At 37.0% G+C, this 27,881-nt stretch overlaps 1 protein-coding gene, 1 long non-coding RNA gene and 1 pseudogene across 3 annotated transcripts; all 3 read left to right on the forward strand.

Moving 5' to 3' along the window:
* Window positions 1–2,237: 2,237 nt before the first annotated feature.
* Window positions 2,238–2,746, forward strand: LOC125185533 (uncharacterized). Its single transcript, XR_007170163.2, has 2 exons — window positions 2,238–2,537; window positions 2,617–2,746. It is a non-coding gene; the product is annotated as an uncharacterized LOC125185533 (long non-coding RNA).
* Window positions 2,747–6,073: 3,327 nt separating this feature from the next.
* On the forward strand, window positions 6,074–7,902 carry LOC125185529 (3-ketoacyl-CoA synthase 4). Its single transcript, XM_048082079.2, has one exon. It carries the CDS (start codon window positions 6,266–6,268, stop codon window positions 7,790–7,792), a length of 1,527 nt encoding a protein of 508 aa, XP_047938036.1. The 5' UTR covers window positions 6,074–6,265; the 3' UTR covers window positions 7,793–7,902.
* A 12,457-nt stretch (window positions 7,903–20,359) lies between these two features.
* Window positions 20,360–21,413, forward strand: LOC125185530 (zinc-finger homeodomain protein 6 pseudogene; annotated as a pseudogene). The gene is made up of 2 exons (XR_016134550.1): window positions 20,360–20,603; window positions 20,673–21,413. The product of XR_016134550.1 is annotated as a zinc-finger homeodomain protein 6 pseudogene (transcript).
* The last annotated feature ends 6,468 nt before the right edge of the window (window positions 21,414–27,881 follow it).

The raw sequence follows: 27,881 nt of genomic DNA on the forward strand, positions 1-27,881 counted from the left end.
ATCAAATAAACTTCCCTTGTCCTTTAAAATTATGAAATATTTTCTCTCCTTTAAAATTATTAATTTTCTAATTTAATATTTTTTTTCTCTCTCTAATAATGTGAGACTTGTTCTCCACTGACAATCAATTTTTTTTTCTATCTCTTTTAAGTTACCAATAATAATGCACTAAAATCTGTGTCCTTTTAAAAATTTATATGGAGTACTATAATTCATCCGTCCCATAAATATATGAGCAACGGGTATGACACAAGAATTAATATAAAATTGGTAAAGTAAGAGAGAATAGGAGAATGATAGTTAAAGTAGTGTTAATGGATAGTGAAACCTACATTATTAAATTGATATAACTTTTCAAAAATGGAATGCATATATTTTTATGGGACAGATAAAAATAGAAAGCGCATATATTTTTATGGGATTGAGGGAGTATTAATCATAAATCATGAGATGTGTAGTTAAACTGAAACGTAATTAAAATAGACCAAGTATGGCTTAATACCTTTTTCAACTTGGGTGTATCATGTATGTTTATTCTGTCACACCATTCATTAGTATATTTATTATCCAAACCACGATAAAGAAAATATGCGATTAATTTTAGAGCTAGCGTGATTTCTGCCAGTTAATTAAAAGCATAGTTGTTATATTTTTACAAATAAACTCAAAATAATCTCGTGAATTTCAAATGAACTTTCTAAATATTTCATGAATATTTTGGTCTTTTTTGGTAATTTAATCAAACATAGAGTATATACTGTATATATTATGAGATGCGCAATTAAATGGAGCGTAATTAAAACACACCGAACACGTCTTAATATTTTATTCTTTTATGTCTATTTTGTCACACCATAACTTAGTATATCTATTTTTCAACCATGATAAATCTAGTAAGTTTCAACTTAATTTTATAAATATCTCATGAATATTTTGGGTGTTTAATTGATCTGATCGAACATATATTATATATTGGTTGCAAATTAAATGGAAGCGTAATAAAATACACGAAAGATGTCGTAATGTTTTTTTCCTAATTGGGATGTATTATGCTTTTTTATAATTGGGATGTATTATGAAAGTGGTCACCCCATTCCTCAGTATATTTATTATTCAACCTTATAATTTTAGAACCAACATGATTTTTGGCAATGAATTAAGCATAGTTGTGATATTTTCACAATAAATTCAAAATAATATCATCGATTTCAAATTAACTTTCAATATATTTCACTGATAATTTTATATTTTCTGCAGATTTGATCAAAAATATATATTACTCAATATGCACTTAAATGGAAAATAATTACTTCACCCGTCTCATAAGAATATGCACTCTTTCGTTTTTAGTCCATCCCACAAGAATATGTACTTTTCAATTATGGAAACTCTTTTCACTCTAATGAGGACTCATTATCCACTAACAATACTTTAATTACTTTTTCTCTCTACCTCTCTTTTACTTTTCCAATTCTTCATTAAAACCTATGCTGAACTCAAAGTGCATATTCTTTTGGGGAGGAAGGGAGTAAAATACAACAAACGCCTCTATTTTGTCAAACGATTCCTTAGTTGATGATTACAACAGTACAAATTTTGGTTGCAATGTCGAGCACGAATAAATTAAAAATCCCTTTATTTAAGCTATTCACGAATCTCAAGCTACTTTCACGCATTATAATTTCATACTACTAACTAACTCTCGAGCACTAAGAATTAAGAAACACTTTTCTGATTTCACATTTTTTTATTCTTTCTTATTTATATTATAATTTATTATCTATGAACAAACAAAAAATATTAAAACTTTGTTAAAACAACAAATGTTACATAATTGAAATAAACTACTACTATAAATTACAAAAATGGAATAAAAAAATTAATAAAGTCGCATGCATGTGTTTACTAATCAAGCCAGTTCCATTTTTTTTTTTAATCTTGTATATTTGAATTATAAAAAGTTATTTTAAACGAAACACGCAACGAACGCTGATTGGACGATATAATGGCATGCTTTGATAATCTTTGCATTACATTTTTTCAAAGTAGATGCATCTGGATTCATTTTTCACGTTTTGGGATATCTTGGGATTAACTTTCCTTTGATACACCCAGCTATTTTAATCTTATCTCCACACAATATTTTCTAACCAATTTGTTGCCAAAATTCTCCCAAAACTGTATAAATAGGAGTCACTATCATTTCAAAGCTCATCACACAGATATCAAACAAATTATTCGATATTGTCAGTGGAAAATGGCGTCTAGCGATAGTTGGACATTTGAGGAGAACGAGCGGTTTGAAGATGCATTGGCGGTGTTCGACCAGAAGGCGCCGGACCGGTGGAGCAAACTGGTGGCGGCCGTCGGTGGCACGAAGACGGAGGAGGATGTGAAGCTCCACTTCCAAAGGCTTGTCGATGATATTGAGTTGATTGAGTCGGGAAAGTGGCCCCTGCCTGATTATAAGGATGAGTCTGCTTTGCGCTATAAGTATAACCTTTAATTAAGATATCATATTATTGGCAAAATAAAAGGTGGGATTATGTTGAATTTTATTTTATTTTTTGAAATAACTGATTATATACTAAAAATTATTTTTTTCTTATTTTGCAGGATGGGAATTTCTTTATTATTATCCATCAACTTGAAGCAAGAGTTGAAGAAAAATAATGTGGAGTATTCATTTCTCCTGGGTATTATGTTTTCTTCTTCTTATAATAAATAAATGAGAGATTATAGTCTACTATGGCATTTATTTTCGTGTTCGTGTGTTTATTATAACTAGTCTATGTGCATGAGTTTACTCAACGGAACGACCACATCAATTTTAATACGAAATTAAAAAACAGAGATAGAGAAATAAAAGTAGTTGAAATTAATATTTTTTGGTAAAGAAAATGAGACTCGGCATTATTATTAAAGTGGAACTTATCATAAATAGAATGAAATAATTTCGTTGGTTGAATCAAAACACAAAAATGAGATTAGCTTTGGTAAACAAAGAAAATAAAAATAACCATGACTATATAGTGATACTTCCTTCGTCTTTTGTAATTTGAATCGTTCCAATTTAGTAACCATTTTAATCTTTACTATTACAAATGTGGCATCTGTCATTTAATATTACATTCCGCTTATTATATATTCCATGAATATATTAATTATTAAAATTCATATCAAATCAAAGAAACTTATTTAATTTGACGATAGGAGATATCGCTAAATTTAATAGGCTTTTTTATTCGATACAAGCTCCCTATCTACAAATTTTAGTACTCCCATTTTAGTAATTCGATAAGTTTCTTTCGTTCGAGATAAATTTTAGTACTTCCCCGTCTCATCCGTTCGTCCCATAAAATTATCTCATTTCATTTACGGAAAATGTGTTCAAAATCATTAGTCATATACATCAATTTATTTACTCCACAACTTATACCATTAGGCCTACCGTTAAACACTAATAATAATATGGGTCGCACTATTCACTAACATTATTTTAAATATACTTCTTCTTAACTCTCTTATTCTACCAATTATGCATTAATTCTCGTGTCGTCTCAAATGTCTTTTTTTTTGGACGGGAGTATATTAGTTGAATATGCAGGGGATGTTCGGTTTGCAAGATTGTATCCGGGATTAAATTTATATTGTATTTAGTTCATGAGATTCAACCCCACAACTTAATCCTAGACGGATAATCATGGAATAATTAGTTATAGTTAACCCCTTATGACTAAAATAATTGTATATTGATATTATTTTATCTTGAAAATCGAATACCACCGTAATAATCAAAATGAAATATAAAATTGTATTATATCAGCAGCAACAAGAAATTAGTGTTTGGGCCGGCTTTGAATTAATAAATTTTGGTCTGAATAATTTAGTTATAACATGGTTTTATTTAACAAATTTTGGGCCTGTGAACTAATTAAAGTGAACCCTTAGTTTAATTTTACTAATATGTCCCTTAATCAGTTGGAGTTTCAATATTAGTCCTTTGTCCCGCTTAAAATGACACGTTTTCCTTTTTAGTTTGTCCAACTAAGATGACACATTTCCTTTTTTGGAAACTTTCTCTCTCCAATTAATACACTCAACCACTTTTTCTTACTCATATTAAAATATTCATCTTTCTTTATCTCTCTACTTTAATACTTACACCCACCTTTTCTCTCTCTAATTAAATACTTTAATCAATAACTCCTAAAATCTCGTGCCGACTAAGAAATGTGTCATCTTAGCCGGGACGGAGGGAGTAGATATATCTCGATCTCACCCTCAATTTCAAACTCCCAAAATAATCAAAGGACTGTATCATCAAAATACTGTACTACTATATAATTTTGAATTTGTTTTGCAATAAGGTAGTACAAAATTATCAAAAAAAAGGTAGTACAAAATTATGGTTTCAATTGCAAAAGATATCAATATAGCTTAAGGCTGAGAATTTGGTCAATCAGTTTCTCGGTTATCCGAGAATCGAACTGAATTGTTTAGCTATCACGGGACTAATAACCGATTCAGTGGTTCCGGTTCAGTCCTGGTTCTGTATTTACGAGTTCGTTGGTTCTACGCAGAACCCAAAATCAAATTTTATTTTTATATTTTACTCCATAACTTAATTTTAATTCTAAAATTTTACATATAAATACAATGAGAAATGTTCTGCTGAGCGTGGTTATTTGAGCGACATTTGAGCGTCAGTATATTTTCTCTCTCCTCACTTGCTCTCCTTCTCTCCTCTCTTCAACGTTTGTCTTTCATTTTCATCATCATCGATTTCTCTCTCCTCACCCACTTTTGCTTCCCTTTGATTCAACCAGCAGAAGAAGAACCCTCGCCCACTCTCTCAACCTTTTCGATTCAACCTAGTAGAAAGAAGAAATCCTCACCCAATTTCTCGTCTCTGCAGTTCAATCCAGCAGAAAGAAGAACAAAACGTCACCGACTTTCTCATTCATTTGATTCAACCCAGAAGAAGAAGAACTTAGATTCAATTGATTCCGGTGAAATTGATATCCCCAAAAATAAGAGGCGAATAATTTCTTCTTTTTTTATTGTTTTCAGTTTTTGTTAACTTTCTTTTAACCATTCACAAATTTGTCTTCATTGAATTCACTTGACGAAAAGAACTTGGATTCAAATGAATTCTGGCAAATTTTATCTTCATTGTTGCTTAAATCAATATTTCTGCCATTGAAGCGAATTTGTTTTTTCTTCTCTTTTTATCTGAATCAATTCTCGACGATGGTATAAAAAATTTTAATTGCACCAATATCAATGGAAATAGGCAAGAGTGGGAATAAGAAATTTTTTGTGGGTTTTACTTCTCTGCAATTTTGAGATTTCTTCAATTTTAGGAGAACTGAGAAATTGGAAGTATGTTTTGTGGAATTTCAATTTAGAGTAAAAATTCATGGAGAGGGAACTGCAACAGATGTTGATGTAGAATTTAGATTTGCGGAAGAAAGAAAAAAAGAAGGAAGAAAAAGAAGGAGAGAGAGAGAGAATTAGTAGTGTCGCTCACGCTGGCGCTCAGCAGAACATTTCTCTAAATACAATATGGCAAATAGATATCACATGAATGAGAATGGTCTAGGATTATAGCACTACTCGTAGACCACGGTTCAACCCTCTTCAATATGCCGGAATCAACGAATACACATTAATTTTGGTTATTTGGTTCTCATATGAACTAATTGGTTAGTATAGGTACCGAACCATAAACGGCTCCGACTCCAGTTCCACGATTGATGGTTCCAATATGCCGGTTAACATACTCATGAGTTCAATCAGGAACCAAACCGATTGAATAAGCAGGATTAATACTATAACCCAAACTTTGTGGGCCGAATTAAAAAGCCCGCTAATTTTGTTTGAACTTTTAAACCGATGAATTAATTTTAGTTTGGGCCCACACCTAACCCAAATTTGCCCCTAACCCAAATGTTGATGGGCCACCCCATAACCGACATCTCTATCTATGTTTGAAAATGTTTTCTAAAATCTTTTCTTTTTAGGGAAAGAAAATAATTTCCAAGATCCGAAATTTTAGGCAGAACTCTCCATCCATTCAATTATTCAATTCTCGTCATAAAATTTAGTGATCAAAAAAAAAAATAATAAAAAAAATTAGAAAGAGAATTCATCCCAGCATGAAATCAAGGCCCAGCAGCAATCTATCAGCATCGAATTGACAACTCTCTCTCTCTACACACCGCTGGCAAAAATTTGAAGACTTTTGAAACGATACCAGGCTATGGCCCGAGCCGGAGAGGGCGCCGCCACAGTGGGGGTCCGGATCCACCCGGCGCGGCGGCTGCCGGACTTTCTACAGAGCGTCAATTTGAAGTACGTCAAGCTAGGGTACCATTACCTGATCTCGCATTTAATTACGCTCTGCTTGGTCCCAATCATGGCAATCATCATCATCGAGGCGTCGCAGATGAATCCCGACGACGTGCGCCAGCTCTGGCTGCATCTGCAGTACAATCTCGTAACGGTCATTACCTGCTCCGCTTTTCTCGTGTTCGGATCCACCGTCTACATCATGACCCGCCCCCGGCCCGTTTACCTCGTCGATTACTCCTGCTACCGGCCGCCGGAGAGCCTCAAGGCGCCGTACGAGCGCTTCATGAAGCATTCGCGGTTGACCGGCGATTTCGACGAATCGTCGCTGGAATTCCAGCGGAAGATCCTCGAGAGGTCGGGGCTCGGCGACGAGACCTATGTTCCGGAGGCGATGCATTCGATTCCGCCGAATCCGTCGATGCAGGCGGCGAGGGCGGAGGCGGAGGAGGTCATGTACGGCGCGCTGGACAACTTGTTCGCGAATACGAGCGTGAAGCCGAAGGAAATTGGGGTTTTGGTGGTCAATTGCAGCTTGTTCAATCCGACGCCGTCGCTGTCGGCTATGATTGTGAACAAGTACAAATTGAGGGGCAATGTGAAGAGCTTTAACCTTGGGGGGATGGGGTGCAGCGCCGGCGTGATTGCCGTCGATTTGGCTAAGGATATGCTGCAGGTGCACCGGAATACCTACGCTGTTGTGGTCAGCACCGAGAACATCACGCAGAATTGGTATTTTGGGAATAAAAAGTCGATGTTGATCCCTAATTGCTTGTTCAGAGTGGGAGGCGCGGCGGTGCTGCTCTCCAACAAGTCTAAAGATAGGCGGAGGGCTAAGTACAAGCTGGTTCATGTGGTCAGGACGCATAAAGGCGCCGATGATAAGGCCTTTCGCTGCGTTTATCAAGAGCAGGATGATGTTGGGAAGACAGGGGTCTCCCTGTCCAAAGATCTCATGGCCATTGCTGGTGGCGCTCTCAAGACGAACATCACCACATTGGGCCCTCTGGTGCTGCCGATAAGCGAGCAGCTGCTCTTCTTCGCCACTTTGGTGATCAAGAAGCTGTTCAAGAAGAACGTCAAGCCTTACATACCCGATTTCAAGCTGGCATTTGATCATTTCTGCATACATGCGGGGGGTAGAGCTGTGATTGATGAGCTTGAGAAGAACCTGCAGCTTCTGCCTGAGCACGTTGAGGCTTCAAGGATGACTCTACATCGCTTTGGCAACACTTCCTCGAGCTCCATTTGGTACGAGCTCGCCTACATTGAGGCCAAGGGAAGGATGCGCCGTGGAAACAGAGTCTGGCAGATTGCTTTCGGGAGTGGTTTCAAGTGTAACAGCGCGGTCTGGCAGGCGCTCCGCAGCGTGAGGCCATCTCAAAATGGGCCGTGGGAAGACTGCATTGATAGGTATCCGGTGAAGGTAGTTTCCTAGCATATTAGAGTTGGCATCTATTTGACTCTTTACACATGTTATCTATTGCTCTTTTAGTTAATGATGTACTCTGCTATTCTCTTCTTGTGATATTTGATTTGAGGTGATAATCTGGCCTTGTGTTGTTAGAGAATAATAACTTAATCATATAAGTTCTTGCATGTAGCTCATTGATATGATATCAATTAGAGAACCCACATTGTTTTGTTGATCCTCTGCTTTAAGTTTCTTGGTTTAGACCTCTTTAATGTTGCATTATTCCATTGGAACTTAGGCATCAAGTTTAGTTTTGATTAGTCCACAGAAAACCAAGCCAAGCCTACCTTTTTGAATCTTTGCTCATTTCTTACCATCTCTTGCCAATTCTTGATTTGTGAAACGCTGATTCTTTCCCAGCTACCTCGTGCAACTGGACAATGTTTGTGATATTTGATTTGAGGCGATAATCTGGCCTTGTGTTATTATTAGAGAGTAATAACTTGATCATCTATGCTCTTGAATGTAGCTTGTTGAGATGATATCAATTAGAAGCCACCCAGTTTTGTTGATCCTCTGCTTTAAGTTTCTTGAATGTTACATCATTCCATTGGAACTCATGCATCAAGTTTAGTTTTGATTAGTCTATGTAAAGCCAAACCAATCCTACCTTTGTGAATCTTTGATCATCCTCTTACCGATTCTTGATTCGTGAAACGTCGGTGCTTTCCGGGCCACCTTGTTCGAGTAAATGGTCAATGTTTGTGGCGATCGTGACATGGCCTGGCTCTTGATAAGATCCTTAGAGTGATCATGTATCTAACTCTGGGGACATATCTTAACTTTGTAGCTGGCAACCATGGTTGAGGAATATACATTGGCGGGAATGTAGTTGTCTTTCAACTTTGGCATGTGATTATTTTGTGGCTAGATTCCACAATCATTCATGAATGATGAATGTGGTGTCGACTGCCGAGTTTTTTTTTTTTTTTAAACTTTAGGAGTTGGGTGGGGGTGTAATGCACATCATTCTATTGTGTTTCTTTTTGTGTGTGGTTTGCCTTCAGTTCTGCCTCTTGAGTTTTTTGTAGGGATACTAATCTTCGTTTGTCTCCTAGTCCCTTCTGTGATTCTTTTATTTAAATATTTGATTGATTTTGTCATTTTTTATTTGTGTATACAAACAGACTTGTGCTCAAGATTGTTTTCTAGGAGTATTAGTTTGGCCTACCACTCCAAGTTGTCTTATTTCTTTTGGAGTGTAATCAAATTTACTATAACTGTGATTTTATCAATTCTGTTAGTACAATTTTTTTTTTAATTTTATACTCTTTTCACCTTATATCAATTTTATAATTGAAATTTCAGTTCAACGGATTCAGCCTGACATGATGTGTTAGGTGATGACTTATTATTTTGTTGTATAGTTTATGTATGATGATATAAAAAATTTAATAATTTAATTTTTTTAATAATTGTCTAGAAAATGACTGATAAAATTGATAGATTATAAAAGTTGAGATATAATTGATGAATTTCAAAATTAGGATAATACTATTACTAAAAGAGGAGATAGATTTGATCCTTGACCTTTTCTTTTAGGCATATCATATGTTCTAAGGTGGATATTATTGTACAAAGTGTGATAAAAAGAAATTTGATTTTAAGTGTAATTCAATTTTGTGATGGATTATTTTTGTTGACTGATTGCAAACATCGGTGATCGAACCAATCTTTAGATGGGCTAACCTTTTAAATATCTATTGTTTTTATATGGTGGATTATTTTATTGATTGATTGCAAAAACCGGGGGATTATTTTATCGAAATGATTGCAAAAATCGGTGAAGAAACCAATCTCTAGATATTCAACCTTTTAATATTATGTGTGGATTATTCTTTTATTGATTGCGTAAAGAATCAATATCCAAATAATTAGTCTTTGACTGTTTAATAAGTATAATTCCCTTAATTAAGAAATCTATATCAATATGGGCCCGATAGATATTACCTCCAAATATGGACCCACATCTGGGCCTTGTGCCTCAGGCCCGGTTCATTTGGGCCGGAACTGTTTTCATGCTCTGCAGGCTGGGCCTGAGCTGATGGAGATAATCTTTGCTTGCTAACGGGTCGGGCTTCTCACCAGCACCCTCTCCTGCCCCTCTCTCTTTGGCAAACAATCACCACCACCACCACCACCACCTTGCTCGGGTTCTCTCCCAAACAAAGCCTGGTGCACCTTAGCCACACAAAATTTACATCCAGGTTCCACGGTGCAGGAGAGTTGGGTCGGTCATTTTTTTGTTATATACAGAGGTGGCGACAACGTTCGGTTCTAAGATAAAATAGTACCAAGATACAATCTAGGATTGAGTCGTGAAATTATTTCAGTCATAGGGGGCTAGCTATGACTAATTATCCCATAATTATTCATTTAATTGAATTGCGGAGTTGAATCTCATAACCAAATATACTACAAATTTAATCACGGATACAATCTTGCAAACCGAACACCCCCAAAATATATTGTCGGATCAGTTATTTTGTTATATCAAATATGTTATTGAATCTGATAAATTTCAATTTGAAGTCGATGATTAATTTTGGTACCATAATACTCTTCTGTCCAAGAAAATGAATAGTTTCATTTTGCTATTTTGGGATGTCTATACAAATAATTCCATTTTTAAAAATGAAACGTGCCTTTTACATACAGTTTATCTCATTTTTTTCCTCTCTCATACTTTATTTAGTTTTTCTCTCTATCTCTCTTACTTTACCTTCTTTTTCTTCTTCTCTCATACGTTAGAGCATCCGCAATGGTGCTTAGGCCAGCCATTCTCTCCCCTGCCACGTCAGCAACACTAAAAAAACCACCTGCCACATCAGATTTAGGTCAGCTGCAATAAAAATAATTCAAAATATACTACATTTACGGAATTAAATTTACGCTTAAAATACGAAATTAAATTTACGACACATATACGGGAAAAATAATCCATTCCATTAAAAAAAAAGTACAAAGATTATAAAAAAAAAGTACATGATTTTTTTTTTTAAAAAAAGGGCTTCAACACACGAGCCCCGCCACTCTCTACTCCTCATTGCCGTCGCCGTCGTCCTCGTCGTCGCCGCCGCCGTCGCCACCCGTGGTATCTGAGCCCACGTCGGAACCCCCCAGCCGTGACCTCGCGATCTCTAAATCAGCACGCATGCTCTCGAGCATCTCGTAAATAAACCTCTTCTCCGTGGGGTCAGTGGCGTTCTTCCACTCTCGGAAGACCTGTAACATCTGAGCCCGCGTTTGGTTACGCGAATGGAGAGTGTACTCGAGTGGGGCGGCTGGGAGGGCGGAGGACTGGACCTCGCGGGGCAATAGGGGGGATCCGCCCCTCGCAGCCCGCTGCGCCCGCTTCTGTCCAACCGGGCGGGGGCGACCAGTAAATGAAGGAGGGGATGGAAACTCTTCAGCATCCGGGGGGAGGTCGTGGGATCCGCCGCTGCTGCCGCTGTAGTCGCCGCTATAGTTAAGTCGCTGCTTCTTCGGCAACCCAGCGTCGCACCCAGCCCGGAACTTCTCGGAGTCCTTCAACAACAAGAAGCACTCCCAGAAGGTGAACTCCTTATACTTCCCCTCCAAGGGGAACTGACTTGCGGCTATCCTCCGGGCGTCGTCCTCAGTCTGCCCACTTCTGAGCTGACGGAGGGCGTTGGCGTACAAATTCGCAAAACGGCCCACCGCGGCCCTGGTGCGCTCCCACCCCTTCCGGACCTCCTCGTTGCTGAAGTCCTTCCCATGCGGGCAGTGCCTCTTATAGGCAGCTCTGATCTTCGCCCACATGTTGACGACCCGCTGGTTGTTCGCAACCAGTGGATCGTCGCACACCTCCAACCACCCCTTGGCCACCCCGGCGTACTCATCCTCCGTCCACTTCCTCCGGCCAGTGGCAGCGGGCTGCGATGACTCGCCGACCGCCTTGCCCTTCCCCTTCCCCCTCGTCTTCTTCTTCGGCGCGGCCGGCGTCGCTGGAACGGGAGTATCATCGTCCCCGAGATCGATCCCCATATCATGCAATGACAGAAGGTCATCGCCAGAGAACTGCGTCACCGGGGTCGACGTGTGAGACGAAGCCGGCAAAAAATCAAGCGAGGGCTGATACTGCGTCCCCTCCCGGTGACCCCTGCACCCCCCCCCCCCCGGCATCCCCCCCTGCCACATCATCCCCATCATCTGCTGCTGCATCTGGGGCATACCCCCCCCACCCGGGCGCTGACTGCCCGCCGCTCCCCTGCCCGTCGCCCGGCATACCCCCCTGGTTCCCCCCCCATCACCCCCCCTCCCCCCCGGCGCACCAGCCATCATTCCCATCATCTGATTCCAAGGGATGTTAAACCCCGGGCCCATCTGCCCCCATCCAGATCCCACGGGTACTGTGGGAGTCTGAGATCCGCTCGTCGCCGGACTGGACTCGTTGTTGTGATCCATCGCTCGATGATGCTCTTGTACAGAAAGTTAGAGAGAGAGAAAACTCGTTAAAACAAGTGGTGCAAATGAAAATGAAACGAAAATCGCGTTTATATAAGATTTAAAAAAAAAATTAAAAATCGGCGCTGGCCGATCGGGCCTCCACAATGGCGGCTAGCCGATCGGCTAGCGCTTCGGCCAGCGACGAGCGATCGGCCAGCCCACGCCGATCCGCTCGCCGAAATCGCCCTCGCCGATTGCAATGGTTCGGCTAGCCAATCGGCTAGCGCGACGAATCGGCTAGCCGGTCGCTAGCCGACCATTGCGGATGCTCTTACCTATTTTTTTCACTCTATCTCACTTACTTCTATTTTTTTTCTTTCTTTCATACTTTATCTAGTTTTTCTCTCTATCTCATTTATTTACCTATTTTTTCTCTTTTTCTTTCTTTCTATCTCATTTACTTTACCTATTTTTTTTTATTCTCTCATATTTTTATCAATTTCTCATTAAAATTGCCGTCCACAAATAGACTATTTTTTATGGACGGAGAAGTAAAATAAATGGAGTTTTTTTTTAAAAAAAACCAAAACCAATAAATTGGCGATAGATAAAGTAACCTATAAAACTTTATAAACTGTTTTAGTTTTGTGTTTATATTTGTGTGGAATATTCGTTTCATTTTGCCAATACATCAACCACCACCTTCATTTTTTGGATATGAGATAATAATGTTGCTTCAAATTGGACTAGTTTTTTTATTTTAACTTCTGTAATAATGACGTCACTAAAATATAAAATTGTGAAAACTTTTCCACCTAGTGACGCAATCTTGAGCGACCCGTGAATAGCTAAAAGTGTGTATACGAATTACGAAAAGAAAAATAGATTCGAAAGGGTTGTTAGTAATGAATTCCAATATGGAAGAAAATGTACAAGTCTTCCATTACCAATTTCCCAAGCATAGTAGAGAGAGAGAGAATGATGACAGAAAGGTAAAGACATTGGCGAGGGAAAGGCATGGCTTCCTCTGCAACACTTTGCAGACCACACTATTGCCACATCTTTTTTCTACAATCACATAAACTTTTACTTCAATTCCATATCTCAAAACCATATGTATACAGCAAAATACTTCATTTATAAAAATATGATGTGACATAGTGTATACATATGTATACATCATAATACCTTATTTGTAAATATACTCCATGAAGTAACACAATAGTACATTGTACACATTGGTGTGTATTATACATCCAAGTCCAACTTTAACTAATTATACATCTAACATTAAACTATTAATATAGTCAAAATCTTTTGGGATGATAGTTGATCTAATGATTATACATCTTGTTACACTATGTTGTATCCGAAAATATGGCGAGCTAAAATATATAATAAGAAGAGGGAACATCTTTTTTAGTCCGTAAACTTTGCTAAAGTATCATTTTAGATCCGTGAACTTAGAAAATATCATTTCAGGTCCATCAATTATGGGTTAATATCATTTGAAGTACTTTTTTACTATTTCCAAGTTTTTCTGGACGAAAATACCCTCGATACCTTAAAGAGTATATATTTTTAATAAACTTATCATATACTCATATTTTTTATAAATATCTTTACAATATATTTTTTGACGAATTTTCTATATGTAATTTGACATTCAATATTATCACTTAATTATGTGACATGCAAGTAAAATTGCTTCTTCAATTTTTTATATTAAAGAATTTTAAAATTGAATAGAGAACTTTTCTTTAATAATAAAAAAATTAATAAGGATCTTTTCTTGCCTGTCACAAAATTAAGTATTAATATTGAAGGTCAAATTATATATAGAAAATTCATCAAAAATATATAGTAAAGATATTTATAAAAAATATGAGTATAGGATAAGTTTATTAAAAATATATACCATTTAAGGTATCAAGGGTATTTTTATCCAGAAAAACTTGAAAATAGTAAAAAAGTACTTCAAATGATATTAACCCAGAGTTGATGGACCTGAAACGATATTTTCAAAGTTCACGGACCTAAAATGATACTTTGGCAAAATTTCGTGGACCAAAAAAGATGTTCCCTCTAATAAGTAATACTTGTATAGGGAAGCACTAGGATGCATCCTTAATTAGAGTCACAACGTACATTCAATCTAGTGCTGCCATGTGGTACAAAAATATGATATATTGTAAACACAAAAATGCAATCTAGTTGTATATACATTTTCGCAGATTGCATTTTAGTTGTAGGTAAATTGCATTATATATTGTTGAGTTTTGCATTTTAACATAAATGTCTACAATGCAAAATAAACTATATATAATGCAATTCGTCTATATACAAAATGCAAATTAAATAGTCTATATCTAAAATGCAAAACTCAATAATAAAAAATTGCATTTTTTTGTTGGATGTAGGTTGGTACTTTAAAATCAGTTGTTATATTAGTATAATATATAGACAAAACTAGGTAGTACTAATAATTAATATATAATACTACTACTTCATATCTTATTCAAAATACTAACAATTACTCCCTCCATCCCTCATTAGCAGTCACAGTTTGATCGGACACGAGTTTTAAAAAAGTGTTTGAATGTATAATAAATGGAGTTAGGTAGTGGAATGTAGGACCTCTTTGACTTTCATGTGTAATAAATTTGTTAGAACCATTCAATTTGCAAATAAATTTTGTGGTGTTGTGATTAAATAAGTTTGAGTACATTTGAGTAATTAAACTTGTTAGCAAAATTGAATGAAAAAAAAAACAATTGAAGATTAAAGCTGCCATTCATATTCCAAACACCACAGCCGGAGCTTCAATTCCAAACACCAAAGCTGCCATTCATAATATAGTGTTCAATTTAATGAGTTTCTTCTTCTAAATCAACTAATACATAGTACTATTTTATATGTTTTATTTTAATGGACACATTTTTATATATAGATATCCTATTCTACATAATATAATATTATATATTTCTTAAAATAGAAATATCATTCTTTATTAGTATTATTTTTTTACTGTAATACTTTCTTTGTCTCTTATAATTTGTCATGATTTGATCTTGTATAGGTTTTAAGGATGTAATAGAAAGTGGTTGAAAAAGTTAGTAATAGTTTTATAATAAAATATAAGTGTGAATGAGTTAGTGGAATGTTCAAATGGTAAAAATGAAAGATGACAAATTTTTAAAAAGAATGAAAATAAAAATAAGTAAAAAATTTTAAGGGACGACGAGGGTAGTTTTTTTACTTTGCTCAAAAACAACATTATAATACTCACTCCGTCTCACTTAAGATGACACGTTTTCCTTTTTAGTTTGTCCCAACTAAAATGACACATTTCCTTTTTCGATAACTTTCTCTCTTCAATTAATACACCCGACCACTCTTTTACACTCCTATTAAAATATTCATATTTCTTTCTCTCTCTACTTTAATACTTACATCCACATTTTCTCTCTCCAATTAAACATTTTAACCAATAACTCATAAAATCCATGCCGACCAAGAAATTTGTCATATTAAGACCATCCGCATCCATGTTTCAATACTGTCGCATCCATTAATAATTTATGGGTCTCACTGCGTTTTTTACCCCATCTCTTAACTAAGAGACAACACATGCATCCATTCATCTCTTAACCACCTCATCCCTTAACTATTCATTCAATTTCATTTTTTATTTCCAACAAATTCAATTAATAAAAACACACTTCATTAAATAAAAGAAAATTACTCCCTCCGTCCGCGAATAGGAGTCCCGGTTGAGTTGGGTGCGGGTTTTAAGAAAAGTTTGAGTGTAATAATTTAAGCGTGTGATAGTGAAATGTGGGACCCATTTATATTATTATTTGCTTTATTCTTTGGAATAATGAAATCTAACATTAAGAGAGAGGGAGTAAATTAAGGGAAAAGGGGGTCATTTCTTATACTCCCAAGATAAAATGGCTAACCGGGACTCCTAATGGCGGACGGATGATAATGACCAACCGGGACTCCTATTCGTGGACGGAGGGAGTACAATTTAAAATCCTAAAAAAATAATAATAAAAAAACACATAATTAAAATCTTTTAAAAAAATAAAAAAGAGTGTTTGTGAGAGTGTAGTGTTTGTGTGTGAAAAAAATGGTGGGAGAATTGAGTTATTTATAGATGATATGTGGAAAAAAAAGAAAAATAAAATAAAAAAAATATGCGAAAAAACGGTAAAAAAACAGCAGAAAAAAATGGTCAAATTTTTTTATTTTTCAGATTTTTTTTAAAAAATAATAATTAAAAATAACCTAAAATCAACGCTCACTCACAAAGTGTTGAGTTTATTAAACTCAATTACTTTACAATTAAGAAATGTTAAGTTTATTAAAAGTATTGGAAGCTTGGTGAACATTATGGAGAAATCAAGAAAATATGAAATATGATGAAGTGGCCGCAGGATTCTAGAAGATTAAAAGTTGTCATGCAACTTGCAAAATTATCTAGCTCCATGCACTAACCGACTTTGATGGAATGATCTAGAGTGATCAAGACAAAGAAATTTTTAGAGCTAACTAGATATTATTATTATTTAAAGTAATAGTGTTAGTAACTAGAATTCTCTAGTTTAGTCAAGGTCGGTTTCTTAACCGACTTAGATGTCTTATAAATAGGCATTGCATTAGGCCATTTTGTAGTATGAGAAAACAAGAGAGAATTGAGTCAAGAGTGTGAGAAAGAAAGAGCCGTAGCTCATAGATAGAGAAGAGAAATCTTTGTAGTGCTGAAGCACATCCTTTGTTCGTGTGTATTTTGTGTAATCATTTATGAGAAATTCATAATCCCACTTATCTTCCATATATTATCCTTGAAGTTCCTATATTTTGTGTATCAAATATCCAACAAATCTGGTATATGTTGAGTTTCAAGACTTTCACGAGTCTTCTGATCTCTCAAAAGCAAAGGTACGCGCCAGATGTGGAAACATCATAGAGGGTGATGATGTTCTCTCTCTAGACATGGCAAAAAAGAGAGAGCTTCTCCTTGATGGTTTCATCAAGTTCCATTGTGCTGCGATATGCGAGAATATTTGGAGATAGACCCAAGCTTCGTAATCCTCTAACACTGTGTTGAGTTGGCTTTGTTTTCTGCTCGCCAACAACAATTAGAACATGCACCAAGTTGACATGTATCAAGCAATAAATTTCCATGATCTCGATGAACGACATTGATTCAATATCCCCAATGGTTCCACCCAATTCGATAACACAAACATCAGCTGGGCCATCTTTGTCGTCCACTGGAATAGCAGCAGCTCGCTCAATCCACTCTTGAATCGGTGTCCAACCAAAAGTGTTTGCAACATGACGCCCGAAGAAGCATGGAGTTCGTTCAAGCCCAGTCTTGGGCAACATTGCCAGAAGGCCGGAAAGCCATAGGAGTGAAATGGATGTTCAAAACAAATAAAAATGCCAATGGTGAAGTGCAAAGGTACAAGGCGAGATTGGTGGCGAAAGGATACAAGCAGAAGGCTGTAGAGATAAGGATCGATTTTGATGGAAGTGGCGCGAAGGCCGCAGGCTTTGAGGATGAGGCCGATGCTGCTAGCGGTGACGCCTTTGCCGAGGCCACTGACGACTCCTCCGGTGACCAACACATACTTCATTTCTCCTCAAAATGAGATGAGAGAGGGAGGAAAAGTGTTATCTACACATAGTGATGAAACGAAAGAGAGAGAGAGTATTGGTACTCGTTATCATTTTATTCGGGAGCACGTGAACTAAAACGATGTGGAGTTGGAGTACTGCAAGTCACAAGATTAAATTGCAGACATATTTACAAAGCCATTGAAACATGATGTTTTTAGGAGATTGAAGTTTATGCATGGAATGAAGACCTTGAAGAATTGAGTTTGAGGGAGAATATTGAGTTAATTATACTCAATTACTTTACAATTAAGAAATGTTAAGTTTATTAAAAGTATTGGAAGCTTGGTGAACATTATGGAGAAATCAAGAAAATATAAGATTATGATGAAGTAGCCAGAGGATTGTAGAAGATTAAAAGTTGTCATGCAACTTGTAAAATTATCTAGCTCCATGCACTAACCGACTTTGATGGAATGATCTAGAGTGATCAAGACAAAGAAATGGATAGAGCTAACTAGATATTATTATTATTTAATGTATTAGTGTTAGTAACTAGAAATCTTTAGTTTAGTCAAGGTTGGTTCTTAACTGACTTAGATGTCTTATAAATAGGCATTGCATTAGGCCATTTTGTTGTATGAGAAAATAAGAGAGAAATGAGTTAAGAGTGTGAGAAAGAAAGAATTGTAGCTCATAAATAGAGAAGTGAAATCTTTGTAGTGTTTGAAGCACATCCTTTGTTTGTATGTATTTTGTGTAATCATTTTGTGAGAAATTCATAATCCCACTTATCTTCCATATATTATCCTTGAGTGTTCCTATATTTTGTGTATCAAATATCCAAAACAGCGAGTGGGCGTCACGCCCTAACCGCTGCTCGCCATGTGGCCGACCCGCGTGGCGAGATAGCCTGCCACCCACCCCTCCCCCAGGCTATGAGACGCGGCGGAGCACCTGCATCGGTGTCTCGATGCGGGCTCGGTCTCGTCCCGGCGAGACGAGATCGCATCGAGACACCGATGCAGGTGCTCTAACTAGGATTGGGGGTACCGTATTGAATAACAAAATGATCCACTAAAGTGTGTATAGGAGTAATTATAATGAGACCTAGTCTGCATTGAGATACTGATGCAGATGCTCTAATCAGGACCGAGGGTATTGTGTTGAATAACAAAATGATCCATTAAAGTGTGTAGAGGAGTAATTATAACGAGACCGAGCCTGCATCAAGATACCGATACAGATGCTCTAATTAAGACTGGGGTACTTTGTTGAATAAAAAAAATAATCCACTAAAGTGTGTAGAGGAGTAATTATACAGTATGCTATGAACAAGGGTATGATAGGATCCGTACTTATCCCGGAATCAGCGCTTTAGGAAAAAGAGAAGATGGGGATTATGTGGGATTATTAATGAGCTTATGAAAAACAAAAAGCCTGCGCAGGGTGTCAAATCACCACCCCATACGTACAGAATTAATCTCTTTTTTTTATTATTTAATTTTGCTAAACTGACAGCTCAACAAAATCAATTCATAATTATTTTTAAAAATTAATTTCGTAAATTAAAATCAAATTCTAAATTATTTATGAATTAGTAGTACTACAGTTAAATTGATCTTAATTCTCTCTTTTTCTTTTTAATTTTTATGACAAACAATTATATGTGAGACTCAAATTACAAAGTACAAATATCCAAATTATTAAGTCTTTGACAAAATATTCAAACAGTACACAATTAATTCCAAACTATTGACATGGATATGTTTCACACTTACAATTTGTGACCACGAAGAGATCTGCATCACCACCTACGATGGTGATGCGAATTTAACACAAATATGAGCTAGCATCACCCTTAGCAAAATAATAATGACTACGTGATCTTGACTTCTCATCCAAAAATTTAATTTCAATACTTGTTTTATTAATTACTCTCGTGACAATTTAGATATCCAATTTAGTAATTAATTTAAAAATTCGATTATAGTTGTGCATATTTTGACGTACGACTCGACTCGACTTGGCTTCTGAATTAACAACTATTCCACATAATATAATTTATAAAAATTAAATGTAATTATGCATATTTTGAGATAGACCAATAAAAAGTTACATGCATGGTTACCGAATGGAGAATTATTTCAATAAAGCAATACAAGCCTTTTTAGCGTTCTCTTTGAAAAACTTTCAAATGGATCATTCGTGTTGAAGTTCTTCTAAAATGGACGCTGGACATTCAGTTTGTTCGCGCTCCATTTTTCAGAAGTAGGAGTGATTCCTTATGTGTACGCACCAACAATCACTTGATATATATTTTTTGCATCAGGCAATTCTTGCTATTTAAATTGTGAGATACTTATTCAAGATTAATGAGTTGTTCTCAAAATGCATGAATGTGATTAATTTTATCTGAAAAAGAATTATGAAGGAAGGGTATGGTATGTAAAAAGAAAGAGTGATGGGATGCAATAATGAAGGGTGGGGATGGGACCAAAAAATGGCAGGGCGTGGGAGAGAGGACGAACATGACATTGTCGGTTGTTTTTTGTGTTCAGATCATCGCTTCTTACTTGTTTCCCACTCTCTCTCTCCTCTCTCTCCCAACTTAGCTTCATCTCAAGCAACCAACCTGTCTCTTGTTGCAAACCACCCCAACACTTCAATTCTACTTCGAATTCTCTCTAATTTGGTTATACTACAAATGAATTCCAATTCCATGGCTGCTAATCAGGTTTGCCTCACAAACCCCCAATTTAGATTTAGCTAAAGCCCCAATCTTGATCACTCTCCACATTTCTAGGGTTTCCTCTTCACACACAATCAAAACCACAATGTCTTCTTTACCCGGCCAAGACAAGGAAATGAGGGTACAACAATTACAACCCGCTTCTTCACTAGGATCCAAGCCCAAACCCGGTCGCCAGACCTACCGCGAGTGCCTGAAAAACCACGCCGCCAACGTGGGCGGCAACGTCACCGACGGCTGCGGCGAGTTCATGCCCAGCGGCGGCGACGGCACGCTCGAGGCCCTCCAGTGCGCCGCCTGCTCCTGCCACCGCAATTTCCACCGCAAAGAGCCCTCCGTGCAGCCGGTGAAGATGGCGTTCGAGGAGTCGTCGAGCGAGGAGCAGCTGAATTTCAACGAGGTGGCGCCGCCGCCGCCGCAGTTCGTGGCGAGGAAGAGGTTCAGGACGAAGTTCACGGCGGAGCAGAAGGGGAGGATGCTGGAGCTGGCGGAGAAGGTGGGGTGGAGGATCCCGAGGGAGGATGACGCCGAGGTGCAGAGATTCTGTGCGGAGGTTGGGGTGAAGAGGCAGGTTTTCAAGGTCTGGATGCATAATAACAAGACTGCTTCGTCTTCCTCCAAGAAACTTCCACACGAATTCTAGAACCTTCTTTTTTGTTGAGTTTTAGTAGTAGTACTCGTTAATTAGATGAGCATGTGATGGGTTAGTAGATTCAGATTGTTATGTTGATATAGGGATTATGCATGCCTTCTTCCTTTCTCTCTATTTTCATGTGTTTCTTTTTAATTATTTCATGTTATGCTTGTTTCATACTACTACTACTTATATGGTTCACTAGAGTGTTTCATGTGGTTTTAACTTTTAAGTAAAGATCATGTCATTAGTGTGAGTCTAACTCGATCAAATTACAACCTCATAAATTAGCTGATATCATATGGATAGATGGTAATATCATTTAATGCCTCTTTACATTAATGAATGTAAAATTAGCTAGTTCAAATTTTTCCAAGGAATGACAATGATCATTTTGGAAGTTCTTGTTTGTTTTTTCATAGAGTTTTTTTGTGTATACGTACTTCATTATTTGTGCTGTATGATCCGATCGGAGAGAAGCGATTGAACTTGTGCTATGAATAAAGCAAGCAGGCTTTGCATTTAATAATGATTTTTTTCACATTTAAAGCATTTCTACTGTGCAGATCTTTTCAAGGGTGAAAAAACTAGCATAACTTTCAACGTCTGCCCAATTTCAGTCTTTTTCAGACATGTATGTGTGTGCCAATTTTCGACCAGAACTACGCACCTGGTTACTTATTTTTTTCCTCTTAAAATGTTATGATAGCCTGAAGTAGTGGTGGCCACGGTTCGAAAACCGCCGGTTCCGGTTCGTCAAAATCATGAACCGTAACCGGCCCGGATACCGGTTATCCGGTTCCGGTTTAACCGCCGGTTCCGGTTCCGGTTACTAACCGCCGGTTTTTCACCGGTTCCGCCGGTTCCGGTTCGGTTTTTTTTTTTTTTTTTTTTTTTAAATCTTAGAGTTATAACTTTTATTGCAATTCTATAATAAAATCCAAAGAGAATCGATAACGATAAATAATTGCAATTTTATTGATTTGAAACTTTGAATGTAAATTTCTACAATACAATATTACAATTACAAGTTACAAAATACAACAATACTACAACTATACACTTGAATTTAAAATTTAAATACAAAATTACAATTTTAAAAAAATATATTAAAAGTAAAGTTGAAACAATTAGAAAAAAAAAAGAAATAAAAGGAAAAGGACTTGAGCTCAACTTAAATTTAAAATTTAAGTTGACTTAAATTTAAAATTTAAGTTGAGGTGCCTACGTATCCTTAATGCTCAATTGCATTGAGGAATCAAAGTCCACGTAGTTCTCTTACCTTGCTTACCTTGTTGGTTGGCGGTTGACGACGATTGGCCTTCATTCTCCACCTTCATCCTCGGTGTCGGTGAAGGTTTCCTCACTCTCTTCACGAGCATCCCAATCTGGTTCTTGCGCTCTCCTTGCAGCTTTTCCCCAATCATCAAGTAACATCACGGCTTCCATATTTCTCGCGGAGAGTTTGCTTCTTCTCACGTCCAAGACACATGCTCCAACACTGAAAGCGGACTCGATGGCTACAGTGGAAGCCGGGACTGCAAAGATCTCCTTAGCCATTGACGCAAGTATGGGATAATCTTTCTCGTGTGTTCCCACCACTCTAGGACGTCGATTTGGGCGGGTGTCGGACCTGCATCACTAAAAGTATGGTGGCGTGCTTCCAAATAAAAATCTAACTCGCTTACCGATCCCATTGAGGTGGACCTTGAACTTGAGCTTGTGCCGTAGCCGTATAAGTCGGCTAATTGTGATTAAGCATCGGGGTCATCATAAGCAAAACCAAAACCGCCGTATTGCTGCGGTTGAGGAGCATGTTGTGTACGTGGATGAATTTGGTGGGTACGGTTATACTTTTCTTCATATTCGGCAAAGAGAGTACGCAAACTACTTTCAAATTGAGCTTGAACAAGTGATCTATCAGGAATGGTTAGTTCAAAAACTCTCGAGGTTTCATTATCATCAAAAGGCAAATTTTGAAGTGGACTAAGATCAATAGAACGCAAATTTTGATAATAGAAATCTAAGATCTTAGTTGTGCCAGCTAATTTCCATTTCGGATCCAAGCACTTAGCAATTAAAAACACAGTTGGAATTTCACTAAAATACTTCAACCATTTTTCAATCATATAAAATAAAACACACATTAACTCACGAGATCTAGCATTTTTCATGCATGTTTTAAAACCAAGTGCTATATACATGCAATGCTCTAACACACGAACAGATGTGCAATAGTAAACACCCGATAATTCAACGGTAGCACTTTTGAAAGCTTTGAACAATTGACATAAACTCATGCTTTGGTCCCAACAATTAGGCGTAAGAACTATATCACCATAGGGATTAGTTCTAAAAAAATCGCACAAAGCATCTCTATGCTCCAAAGTAGAATTGAGGCAATCATATGTAGAGTTCCATCTAGTAGACACATCCATTATAAAGGTTGTATACCTGATGTTCCTGTTACGGCAATATTTTTTCCAAGCCTTGCCAAGCTTGAAATGGATCGCTCTAACTGCATTTCTAATAGGATCAACATGCTTTTGCCATAAAGAAAGCGCATCTTGTACACATAAGTTCAAAATATGACATACACATCTTTGATGAAAATACTTACCATCGATAATCGGAGAGCACGCATCAATCAAGTCGCTAATACTTGCAGTATTAGCAGTTGCATTATCAAAAGCAATAGAAAACACCTTATTGCATAATTGATATTCATTCAAAACTTGAATAATTAAAAAAGCAATTGCATTTGCAGTGTGTGGTGTAGGAAAATCTCTAAAAGCAATTAAACGTTTGTTCAAAGACCAACTATTGTCCATAAAGTGAACCGTAATTCCCATGTATGCATGCTTTTGGAAAGCGTCAGTCCATACATCAGAGCAAATATTCACTTTGTGTCCCAAGTTACTCAAATATCGTGATAAATCTTTTTTCATTTCAGTATATTGATTTTTGGTAGATCGTTGAATACTAGTTCTAGGTAGTCTTTTTGAGTTCAAATTATAACACTCTTTCATCGAATCTTCATAATCTTGATTATCATAAATACCAAAAGGAAGATGATGCATGGCAGCAAATTTAGCCATAACGTCAGTAGTATGCTTATGATCATATCTTAAAAGAGCGGAGGACGGCGTACCTGTTTGAGACGAACCGGAGGCGGAGCCATGGGCACTCGCACTTTGGAAGTTGAGTTGGGTTTGGCTAGCGGTATGCCCATATAGTTCGGGATGAATCGTCTGCATGTGACGGATGAGAGAGCCATATCCCCCGGACTTCTTGAATTTGTATTTTTTGGTGCAGTAGTTACAATATGCCATAAAAAATACCGGCACTTCATTAGCGGAAGAAACTATTGGGACCTTTTTGAAATGTTTCACAAATATATCAGATTTATATTTAGTTTTTTCTCCGCGGCCGTCTTGTGAAGGGGGGGGCATTTCCTCATTTTCGTGGTCACCACCGTCACTGTCCTCATTATCATCGTTCAGATTAACATTAACATCATCAATATCGTAATCATCGACCGAGATGTAATTATCAGCATCGGATTCGGCGCCAACCGCGCCATGACCACCCAATTGGGATAGTGCAATGGCTGCAGCTGCACGACGATCTTCTTCCATCTACAAATAGTATACGTAGTATGTACGAATTAGAATTTAGAAGATGATGAACATAGAAAAATCATGAACTCAAACTTATTAAGTTATGACTTTATGTATAAAAAAAATAATATGCAAAATATTTTATAACTTACTTGTAAGCGAACAGCCTCAGCATGGGAAACCTCCTCCAAAATTTCTCGACGAGTAGGTCGTCGTGATTTTCTCGGACGGGTAGATTGATCTTCTGCAATTCCTTTGCCCCGTCGATCACGGTCACCACCACCACGAGAAGAAGACATATTTTTTTTTATAGTAATGTAGTTGAACAAGTTGTAAGTTGTAACTAATATGAAGTGCAAATTATGAAAATTGATGAACAACTTAAGTAAACAAGTAGAGAGCAAATTGAGAGAATGAGGTAGAGAATAGAGAATTGGAGATTGAGAGAGAAGTCCTTGTTAACACAAGAATGGGGTGAGTAGAAGTGATGAAGAAGGGGGTATTTATAGATAAAAATGGGGGGAAAATCTGATTTAAAAAAAAAATAAAAAAAATTTGAAATTCAAAATTTGAAACGGTCGGAAACCGCCGGTTTTCGGTCAGAAACCGGCAGTTTTCTGACACAAACCCGAAAACCGGCGGTTTCCGACCCCTTTTCAGACCCTATGCCTGAACCCTAGACCCTACGCCTGAACCCTACGCCTGAACCGGCGGGAACCGGCGGTTTTGTGTCAGGAACCGCCGGTTTTCTGACACAAACCGCCGGTTTTCGACACAAACCGGCGGTTAACCGTGCTTTTTCAGACCTACCCCTGCAACCCTACGAACCTATCGGCGAACGGCTATTTTTCCGGGCCGGTTAACCGGTTAACCGGCGGTTAACCGCCGGTTCCGGTTGCATATTTCTTGAACCGTAACCGAACCGTAAAAACCGTGTAACCGGATTTCGAACCGGAACCGTCGTCCGGTTCCGGTTCCGGTTCCGAACCGCCGGTTAGAAACCGGCGGTTAACCGGCGGTCCGGTTTGGTTTGGCCATGTCTAGCCTGAAGATTCACGGCATTCTTGGATAATTTAAAAAATTATTTGATTTATTAAATTTGAAAATTTCGAACTATATAGAAAATGTGTTGTAAACTTTGAATAGTAAGAATTGTAATGAAATCTTGAAATATATATGGCCAGCTTCATAAATTAAAGATTCAGCTACACCGAATTATCAGTTTAACCCAACCCATTTTCTTGATAAAAAAAAATTGGAATATTGCAATAATAACTCTATGTGCATGTTATAGGAAAAAAGTTACAGTTTAGTGATAACTTTCAACCTATTATTTTGATAATCACAATGTCTAAAATGCAAGACTAAATAACAAGAAAATTATACAATCATGAAAAGCTTTATATTATAGTTATCTATCCATCAAAATTTATATTCATACTATATTCTTGTAAGAAATAAAGTTCAGTGATGTGTAAAAACCAAAGCATGGGTATTGTTGTTCTTGTTCTTGTACGTATAGACAATTAACCATAAAATAAAAGTGATGATGGGTACAATATTAATACTACTGTTATGGATGTTGATTAGGCTAACCTATTTTGTTTTAGGCCAACACTATCCAGCTCAAGCTATTTTAGGGCTCAAATTAAGCGTTAACCACAGATCTTCGTTTTCAGGCTAGCCAGTAAAACTAGAAAGTACTCCTATATGATAAAAGGAATTAACATATTTAAATTTGACGGATAACTATACTTTTGTAAAAATAAAAAGGTAATTTTCTTAATCAAATCACTGGAATCATATGAAGGTTATGTAAATTATGGCCATAGTCGTGTTGGGGTGGGAAGAAAAGAGAATAAGAAAAAAAAAAAAAAGAAAAAAAAAAAAGGAGGAAAACAAAATTGGAAAAAAAGTAAGCTTTTTGTGACCTAAGTAGATGGAGTATCTAATTTCTCCCCCATTATCCCTTTAATACTTGACACAACCCTATTAACTTAGAGAGCTCCTACATAAATTATTGATATTTGCAAACATTGATCTATTCTTTATTTTTATTGTTGCATATTGATGTAGTAACTCCAGTATGATAATAAAGTACTACTGTAGTAAATTATAAATATGGTAATGTGGTTTTTTTAATTACTTAAATTAACAAAATTTTCAAAGGATGTGTCGTGATGAACTCATCCTCATCATGCAACATTTGATTTAGTACATTAATCATTTACCATTATATAATAGTAGACGCATAATATAAAAGTCAACATAAAATAGAATTACGAATGCCATCATTAATAGGTAGAGGTGGTAAAAGATTGGGCTAGACCACCTTATCTTAGCCCGAAGATGAGCTAAGTGGGCTTGGCCTGAAAATTCATAGGTTGCCAAATAGCGATATCCAATCTCAAGAGATAGAGAATACTAGTACGGAGTACTATTTTAATTTAATAGTGAAAAAAATAAAAAATTAAGACGTCCGTCGTGGCACCGCAATGGCGAACGTCACGACATACGTAGCCGGAAATCTGCGGATGTGCGGTATCCGCAGCGGATGTCCGCATCCGCCCCTCTCTCGCCTAATGGAGGACGTCCCGCGCGGACGTCCGGCACGCCGGTCCGATGTTCGGCGGGACATCCTCCATTGCTGATGCTCTTACAGTGATGACACTTTGAATTATATTTAATTTAATTATAAAATATAAAGAATATATAATTCAACATTTGATTCTTAATTTACTGTGGCATGATTTAATAGATTATAATTTTAATTGCCTACATATCCAAAAAATAGAGAACCTTGAATGAAAAATAAATAGTATCTTGGTTGTAATTTTTTTTTTACATAAATGCGGGGAATGTCCGAAAAGATAAACTAATGAATATAAGAAATACCTAATCTATCAGGAAGCAACCAACAACTAATACCCTAGTTGCTGAGCCCAAAAAGAGTGTAAATGTTTCACCAAATTAACCTTTGCTATAAGTTTCAAACATTTATTAGTGAAA

The sequence above is a fragment of the Salvia hispanica genome, chromosome 1 (genome assembly GCF_029641045.1).
Source record: "Salvia hispanica isolate PSC_SH4W2 chromosome 1, Shi_PSC_v1, whole genome shotgun sequence".
Taxonomy (NCBI): Eukaryota; Viridiplantae; Streptophyta; class Magnoliopsida; order Lamiales; family Lamiaceae; genus Salvia; species Salvia hispanica.

Bases quoted from the DNA above. Each gene is read 5' to 3' on its own strand.
- LOC125185529 (XM_048082079.2), top strand. From the start codon at position 6,266: ATGGCCCGAGCCGGAGAGGGCGCCGCCACAGTGGGGGTCCGGATCCAC.